The following is a 9,117-nucleotide window of genomic DNA, read 5'->3' on the forward strand; positions in this document are numbered from 1 at the left end:
TTTTGTCTTTGAGGTAACTTTTTATTTGTACTTATAATTTTGAAGGCTCAGAGATGGACAAGAAAGTCACAGTGCTCAAATGTCAAGCAATCAAGAACTCAGTAAGAAATAGTTATTTTGTTTGACAGAGCACTTTATGAATTCCACTTACTTTTTCTTCTGCAACTTATGTCTCACCCAAAGGTTTGAGTTTCCCTGAGACTTTTGGCAGTGATCCAAGTAAAAAGTGAATCTCGAAAGATATTCCTAATTATTTTTACTGTGTCCAAAAAGACTGTTATGTTTACTTGCCTAATGTAATGATACAATAAGTAAACACCAGGGCAGGGAAGTGAAGTTTAAAGGTATACGTAGTCAATTGATAATTGTTTCCCATCCATTTTTTACATGGTAGTTGAACACCAGTTTGAGATTGTGGTTGAAGATGTCAGAGGTCTGTCTGTCTTTGGGAGCACTGTCTGGGGTGAAACAGACTGTTTTGTTCAATACCACTTTCCATTCCAGAGCCAAGTGGAACATGAATCTTCACTAAATAGTGGTAGGTGTAATTTTAAGGTTGTAAATTATTACTTACTAAAGATTGACTTCCAGTTACAGTAAATGTGTTGATAGCTACACAATTTCTTTCTATTGGTCAATTCATAGATTACTGACAGGTTGAACATATTAATGTGTTCTAATCTGCTTTTGTACTTTAATAAGTTCTATTTGTCTTTCATGCAATGCTCAACAGTATTGCAGTGACAGATTAATTGATAATTAGGAATTCATATTTATTTTGTCAGTGTTTCTAAAGCCATTCCTTTTTACCTGTCAAGGAATCTTTGATCTTCAGCCTCATCGTACTCCCACCACTTTGTGTTTACCTGATCCAGTATTTCATGATGCAGCAAGACATACTTTCAAGCTTCCTTGTGGCTTTCCTGTTCAGAAACACTTACTGGCAGCTTTCACTGGCTCAAAAGTTGCTGTTCCTTCTGTCTCAGGGTCTGGTGGGGTGCCTTTTGAGTTGTGGAGAAGATACTACTACCCAAACATTAGAGACCAAATGGTGGCCAAGGTTCAAATTGACAATAATATATATCTTCTTTCAAAAGAGAATCTTGTTCTTTGCTATCTTATTTTAGAGTAAATGTTTGCCATTAGCATGGGCTCTGAATAATTACACTGAAAGTTGTTACATGCACATCCTAACAATGTTGTACAAAACTTGCTCGTCCATTTTACCCATTACAAATTCCCCTTTAAAGGTAATTTGAGCCAAATCTGGTCAATTTTTTTAGGAAAAGAAAATCTGTCCCTTTTCATCATGAAGAATCACCAAACAACAAATAGCCATGGAGAGAGTTTAAAAATATTTGAAAGAGAGCAAGATAACAAAAAAACAAAAATCAATCATGGAAGCTGTCCATTTGGTGTGGGGAGGCTCTCATTTGTCCAGAGAAAGAGAAAAACAACCAAAGAATATCTTCCATTCATCAAATCTTACACAATTTTTTATTGTCCATTCTCTTATTTGTTTGAAGTAAAGCCACAAGGTGTCAGAGAGGAGTTGCACAAAAGTTTTGAATATTTTAAAAGTTATTTCAGTCTATGATTAGTAATGGTAGAGACCATGGAAGATTTTGCCTAGTCTGTTTTCTACAACTTTCAATAACATGCTGTATTTAGGCAACTGTTTCTACCAAATACAACTGTTTACATCAAAAGAGTGATCTTTTCAAAGGCATCCTGTGTTTTTGGTACTAAACTTCTGGTTTCAAAACATCTCACACACATTTTAAGCATTTGACCCTTGAAAAATTTAGATATATTTACTAAAGTCTCATGTTAGAACATACCTGTTTTTGAAGCAATGCATTAGTTTTTTGTTTTTTGTTTTAATTTTTATATTAATTTGTCTTGCTAGGCAAGCCTGCCTCTTGCCAAGCTGTGTGCAATGGTAACCATGCAGAAACAAGGTGACACTAATATCCAGACATTCTCCCTGCCACTGGCAGTTCTTTCTGGAAATGAGATGGGTGGTATGCGACAGACTAGAGTACAAGACACTGGTTTGCTTGATGTTACCGTCAAGTACAAACAAGTGAAAGTGGGGCTTGTAACAGAAATACAGAAAGAGGATGATAGTCATGTGTGTTTATCATTAAAAGTGTTCCGTGCTTGTGGACTACAGGTAAAGAAACTTCCCTGCTTTCTCCAACTTTTCAGTAAACATGGCTTTAACTAAAGGTTTATTGGATTCATGTAATTTTGTCATGATTTTTAATGATTTGGCCTTGATAGTTAATTATTTAAGTAGGCAGTTGATGTAAAAAATAAAATAAAAAGACAAAGGAAAAAGGAAAACAATAAAAATAGTACTTTAATGAGGTGGTGTTCCACCATAATGTGTCCAGTGTCTTCTACACTAAGAAGGAGCCACAATATGCCAGTCCATGGCAGGTTTACCATTTAATCTGTTAGGTTTGCATGACAGTTTTATTGGGACCCATTTATCTTTAGTGGAGAGGGCAGTATAAGACTTGTGCCCATCACAGTGACCTACCCAGGGCTTTTGATGTGGAGTCCAGACACGAAACACTACACCTCATATGTCCCATCAACATTTTTTGGTTGTAGGCAGCAGCAGTTCTTCATGCCAAATCCAACCCCAGCCTGTCATACCCTGCAGAGGTCGGTGTGAATGCTTACTTAGTAATCCAGTTCCCACTTGGAAAGAAGCACAAATATGTAACAAGGACTGTGGCACGGACATTCAGCCCTGAGTTTTCATATAATGCAGACATCCTGTTGCTATTATTTACACCATCTGGTGTAAATGGCAGAGGAAATTTGAGTTTAGCTGAACAACTTGAAGATTCTGAAGTGATGTTTGAAGTTTGGTAAGTTTCACAGAGGTTCCAAACTTAACATTTGCTTTTGAAATTACACATGATAAACTATTTGGAAACCACATAGCATAGACTGGGCACTGATCTAAAGTTTTGAAATACCACCACAGACATGGAGATATGGAAAAGTTAACCATTTTCATTTGTCTAAATAGCTTTGTTAGGAATTTGATGAAATTGAAGAGCTTTAATCAGGAACTTGTTCCCCATGTAATTTAAAAGCCGTCAATTTTGTACATCCTGGGAATGTCATAGTGAAATGGGGAGAGGGATGATGATAATGTTTTTTTGATTTACAACAGTTAGACACTAGATGTATTTTTGGCCAAGTGTACTTTGAATTCTCCATAAAATTTTTTGTGCCTCTTTAAATTAACAATCAGGCATCAAATGTCACGAGAGAGGAGGAGTGACCATCTGGGTGCATCAGAAACAGAGAAAAACTTTGGAAGTCAGAGGGATGTATTACTTGGAGTGGCTAGAGTACCACTTGTAAAACTTCTTGCTTACAACACAGGTTTGCAGACAATTTTATTGGGGGAAGTTGATAATTAATTTTGGTTCAGGAGTAATAAATAGACTGCTTTAGCTTGGGAATAACTTACAGTTTTGCAGATAATTTACTCTTGGTTAAACACAAGCTGTTATTAACTCTAGTAAGTACAGGTGAGTGGTCAACAATATAGTATTATATAGAGTTTGTTTCATTCCAAGTTGGTCAGACTCTTTCAATTTTTGTTCTTTAGCCTCTCAAATTATAAGAACAATTCTTAGAGTGTGCAAATGTGATCACATTTATACAATTATTAATATACATGAGTGATCTTGATGTTCTGCTAACACCCAGAAGAGACACATCAGCAGTTTCAAAGAAGTTCTGTTCAGCATAGCTATTACTGCCCCTTTTCTTGTTCCTTTTCTTGTTTCTTTTCTTTTCTTTTCTTAATTAATGTGAGTGCCTCTGCTAGTTAAAGGTAATTTTTTTAATTAGGTGTGAAAGGATGGTTCCCGATACACTTGCCAGGGGAACAGGACACACATGATGCCTCACCATATAATGAGATCAACAAGGTTGTTGGAGGGTTGGAACTTGGTATTTCTTTCTCCAAAACAGAGGATAGGGACCACATCATTCATATATCGAGAGGACTTGGCTGGTCTCCACCACCTGAGGTAGATTGTAATGAAGTCTGGTTGGACAGAGAAGAGCCTTCTGTGAATGAGCACTGGACGTTTTGTTTAAAAATCAGCTCAGCATGGATTCCTTTATCAGAATTAAAACCCTTTAGTGCTTCAGAAAAGAATACAGATAAGCCCAAGATGAAAGGTTATGCCAGATATAAACTCCACAATAAAGGTAACTGCATAATATGCACCAGGGAGGTGTTAAACACTTCACAGTTGTGTTCCATTGGGATAAATGGTTTCTACTGCAACATGTTTAGGATGTAATGGTTGGAGTCTTTCAAAAGAATACTTAGCACACACTTTTTTTTTAATGCAAAAACTCCTAGGAATAGCTGTCACTCAGACTTTTCTATGTTGACAAATTGAGGAAAGAAAACATAGTAGCCTTTTTCAGTTTATTGTCTCTTTTAAAAGGCTAAGATTATTCTAATTTTTATTCATTACAGCTCCCATATTCTCTAGAATGTCCTCTGTGAAAGATTGTGGTGATGGTAAATTAATATGTGAGCTGAAACACTCTAAAGAAATATTACTACCAGCGTCACACTCTTTTAGTTGGCACATGAGGGAAGAGTCTTTGGAGATCCAGCTATGGCTTAGCATTGGGAGGCAAACTGCAGACACAAACTCTAAAAAGAGGGATATATTGGTTGGATCAGCTTATGTAGACATGTCATCTTTACTTGCCATCAACCAAAGGAAACATAGGCAAATAGGGTGAGAATTTTCACTTCTACCAAGATTCTGCATTTTTTCCTCATTGTCTGTGTTAAGGTTGTACATTTCCTTTTTGCTCTAACTATTCGTTTACACGAAATTTCTTTCAATAAGACAACCTCTTTTCCATGTGATTATTAAATCATATAATTGTTCTCCAGTGGCTTGTACCCACTGTTCAGATCTGGGGCAAGTAATCTGTTTGGTGGATGTATCCATGTTCAGTCATTTGTTAAGGTTGGAGATATCAGTGATCATGAGGTAAGTCTTCAACACTTTGACACTCAGTAAGTTTTGTTAATAAACACAAGTTTTAATTTTTGTATTAATTTTTGAAAATAGCATGGCAACCTGTCAACTCTGGTCTTTATAAACAGCTAGTTATGTGCATCTTATTATAGGAGAGGCAATGCTTTCAAAGCCAAATGTAAATTATGTTTCACATGAAGCTGTGGCATGTTTTCAAAACTGTCTATGCTTAAATTTCACACTGATTTTTTATCAAAATGCAATGGGAAATGGGAATGGGAACATAGCACTAGACATCCCAGCAGGTGGCTCCTCTTATTCACTTTTTCCAGATGGAGTTGGATTTGGAATGTTGGTTTTTTGTGGAGGGAGGAAAACTTAAGGAACCTGAGACAAACCCTTAGTGCAAGGACAAGAACCAACAACAAACTTTACCCACATGTGAAACTGGGTCTGGGAATTGAACTTAGGTCACAGTGGTGGGAGGCATGCATTTTAAAATGCCAGTAATGCCTGCATCAGTTGATCATTAGTTTTTGGATGATGTAGGTATTATACAAAGAAAGTTTTTCTTAGTTTTTAGATGATGTAAGTATTATACAAAGACAGTTTTTCTCAGTTTTTCTTAGTTTTTCTTTTTTCAGAAAAATGCAAACAACCTAATGGTTAAAGGAGTATGTGGTGTGTCCAATAAAATCAAATGAAATGTTGGAAGAAGTATTACAGAGTGCTAGTTGGAATGTTAACTTTTGTAAACTATTTTCTAATTATTATTTACTTGGTTGATCTTGTATAGCCTTTAAGCTCTGCTGAATCCATCAATGCTAGTTCTCTTCATGAGGATCAAACTACAGATAGCAGGACAAAAATTCCCTATCAGGACCAGGTGTCATCAGTTGAACCAATGGTGCAGCAACAATCCAACAGACAGCTGACAGTCACTGAAGCTAGTGATGAGACATTCATGGCCCACGTCATAATTGAACAAGCACTACACCTCTCTACTGTTCCTGGAACCAGTGATAACAGGTATCAGTTGGTTACAATGGAAAAACAATTTTCTTGTTAACCAGCAACTCTACATCAATTATAGGCTGTTGCAATCTTGCAATATGCCCAGCATGGTCTTACACTTAAGAATATTTCTGCTATGGCATAGTAATTGCATTTTACTATTCTGAAGTGTTAAAAGCAGTCACTGTTATTTTCTGATTTGTAGGAAGCCACCTTACAGAGGACTAGATGTAAAATTGCCTATAGCAGATGTCATTTTTTGAAGTCTTACATGTTGCTTCCTTTGTCTCCAGAGTAATGCCCAATGTGTACGTGTCTTATCAGACGCTATCATCAATATCCCCAGCTTCCACACCAGTTGTTGTGTGTTCATCCAGTCCAAGATGGAAGTATCAGAAACTGGAGAGAATCACTTACTCTTCAATTAAATTACAGGTAAAGCCCTGTTGCTATTTTTTTTTTTTTTTTATTATTTTGCTAGTCTGTTTTTATTTACTGTTTGAGAAGGGTTCACCTTTAACATTCAGAGGGGATCTTTATGAAAAATGGGATTTTTGTGGGGGTTATATTTCCCTGTTTAGGGTCATTGTGTTGTGCGAGACACTGGGCTCTCAACATGCCTCTCCTCACTCAGGAGAGTAAAGAGATTTGTCAAGGCACTATACAGATGGTTAATACTGTGCAAATGAGGATACGCTTTGGTAGCTGTGTGAGTCAGTCTTGTTTACATACTTTGCTATACACATTAAGTGACATTATGGCACATTAAATTTTGTGTCTTGAAATCTTTGTTTTGGATATGTTTAGGATTTTCAGTTCAAGGTGTGGCATACCTCAGAAGCTCAGAAAGGTAAATGAATAGTATAATATAGAGAGATATGAGATTTAATCATTCACCTGAGGAGCCAACAGTTTGTCTGTTGTTCTCAGTCCATGGTCAAAGATTTTAAAGTCATATGTAACAGGGTCCTAGCAAAAAACAAGTCCTAGAAAACCTGGAAGTCTGGGAATTTTATTTTGACATTTTCCAGGACTGGAAAGTCCTGGAAATCTACTTGTGAGCAATAAATGGGTCAGAATTTATGTTATAAAAAATGTATGTAGACCATATGTAAGGAGAATTGATTTTTAAATCTTGGTGATGAAAGGATTTATGGTGAAATTTGTAGTCCTGGAAAAATCAATCTGAATTCTGGAAAAGTCCTGGAAAAGTCCTTTAGATCTTTCCTGAAAAAGGGAGTGAACCCTGATGTAAGAGGCAACTTTAAGAAAACAATTCATTTGCTTGGAGGGGGAGTTTCTGAATTGTGTAGTATAATGATCAAGAGAAAAAAAGAGATTTTAAACATCATTTCTAATCTATTTTCCACAGGCCTAGACAGTAAAGAATCAGAGTCTTTTGAACCTAAGGTAGACAGTTCTGGTGAGGACCGTTTGATTGGGTCTGTGTCATGTGACTTATCACCATTGTTAGCTGGTATGCGACAGCTCATCGGCTGGTACAATGTTTATGATTTCAACGGAGACTGTCAAGGACAGATTAAGGTAAATGATTAACACCATTATAGGGAAACATATTCATGTATTTACTTTGATTGAAAACCTCTTGAAGACATGTAGCATGTTATTGAAAAGTCTCCCTTTCTCAGCTATTATTTGTAAACATCACCCATTTTGAGTTCAGCAATTTTTTAGTGCTTCAAATAATCACAAAAGTTAGAATACGTACTCCTCCCTATGTAAACAATAATTAACTGGCCTCCCCCTTTTCAGAGAAAGAATGAATGCCTGAATCACTTATCACAACATGTACAGTTTTGATTGTTTAAGTTTAATGGACTGAGATATAGTTATTTCCTGAGCTTTCTTATTTACTCAGTCCACAAAGTAACTTTTTTGTCACTAATTATTTAACTTATGTGATATTACACTGCAAAAATATTTTAATCGGTGTCAGTGAAAGTGTTCTTATGGTTTATTTTCACTCCAGTGACCAGAAATATTTGTGTATCTATGTGGTTTCCAGGTTGGCATTTCTCCTGTGAATCCTCTCTCTCCCCCAAGAAGTTTCACAAGTTCAAGAATAACACACAGCCAACTACCAAAGCAAGATGTAAGAAGAAATTTCTGATTATTGTAATAGCATGTGTTGTTCAAGACTTAAGTCAGTGAAAAATTGGCCAACACACCACAATTAAAATCTCACTATTCTGAAATGGCATTGATCAATGTTATTTCTAACGTATTTTGTCTCACCTCCTCTTGATTTTCTTCTGTGCAATGTTGCACTTTGTTTTCTTTGATTGTACAACATTGAATGGGGGAAGGGAGGTACTGTCACAAACTGTACTTAATTTAAACTTCATATCTAGATACTTCCTTAAAAGTGGCTATGGAGATATCATGTGTCACTAATTTGTCACTTGTTTACATGTGGACCCTTTTACTCTCAGTCAACAAGAATTAGGTTGTAGTTTTCCCATTTGGAGGTTTGTTATTTTTGTTTGGTTTTGTTGTTGTTGTTCTGGAAATTCCCTTGTATGACAATTTTAAAGTATTTTCAAAGAGGTCAAGCAATACTATCTATGAATAACTACTTTAAGTCTAATTCATGACAACCCACACTCAGTTATTTATGTCATCTATGTACTGTAGGCAACCTTTATTACACCTGTGCCAAAGAATCACAGAGCAAATGATTTTATTTGTCAAACTCAGGGAGGCAATCCTCTGTCAAGTCAGTTGCAAGGATGTTCTGAAAATGAAGGCTTTAGGATGACAACAGATGGAGAAACAGAAGCAGTCTCAGGTTGTTCTTCATCTCTACTCTTTTCTCAACTAAGGTTTGTAAAAATTACAATGTAGATGTTATGTTCTTACAGTAACTTTTACTTTCCGTTGGGCTTACAAAGTTTCTGTGGTAGAACTTCGTAGAGCTATGTAGTGAGCAAAACATTACCTGCCCACTAATAGATAGAGAGTTATCTTCTCGCATTGATATAATTTATGTCTACATGTAATTCTCTCCATGTACCTCTGAAGACATGAATTAAGT

The 9,117-nt window shown here is 36.1% G+C and overlaps 1 protein-coding gene across 3 annotated transcripts in view; it reads left to right on the plus strand.

The window, feature by feature from the left end:
• The window catches only part of LOC113680385 (C2 domain-containing protein 3), a 28,387-nt gene that overhangs the window by 16,988 nt on the left and 2,282 nt on the right, over positions 1 to 9,117 (plus strand). For all 3 annotated transcript variants that reach the window (XM_089192055.1, XM_089192056.1, XM_089192057.1), the window contains 15 exons: positions 46 to 101; positions 395 to 538; positions 819 to 1,060; positions 1,910 to 2,176; positions 2,623 to 2,885; positions 3,278 to 3,411; positions 3,886 to 4,251; positions 4,529 to 4,799; positions 4,961 to 5,060; positions 5,845 to 6,077; positions 6,356 to 6,497; positions 6,870 to 6,912; positions 7,435 to 7,607; positions 8,089 to 8,175; positions 8,781 to 8,905. In XM_089192055.1, the coding sequence (XP_089048181.1) occupies positions 46 to 101; positions 395 to 538; positions 819 to 1,060; positions 1,910 to 2,176; positions 2,623 to 2,885; positions 3,278 to 3,411; positions 3,886 to 4,251; positions 4,529 to 4,799; positions 4,961 to 5,060; positions 5,845 to 6,077; positions 6,356 to 6,497; positions 6,870 to 6,912; positions 7,435 to 7,607; positions 8,089 to 8,175; positions 8,781 to 8,905 (2,646 nt within the window). The remainder of the gene's footprint in view (positions 1 to 45; positions 102 to 394; positions 539 to 818; positions 1,061 to 1,909; positions 2,177 to 2,622; positions 2,886 to 3,277; positions 3,412 to 3,885; positions 4,252 to 4,528; positions 4,800 to 4,960; positions 5,061 to 5,844; positions 6,078 to 6,355; positions 6,498 to 6,869; positions 6,913 to 7,434; positions 7,608 to 8,088; positions 8,176 to 8,780; positions 8,906 to 9,117) is intronic.

This window comes from Pocillopora damicornis, chromosome 13 (assembly GCF_964200805.1).
Source record: "Pocillopora damicornis chromosome 13, jaPocDami1.2, whole genome shotgun sequence".
In the NCBI taxonomy this organism is placed as follows: domain Eukaryota; kingdom Metazoa; phylum Cnidaria; class Anthozoa; order Scleractinia; family Pocilloporidae; genus Pocillopora; species Pocillopora damicornis.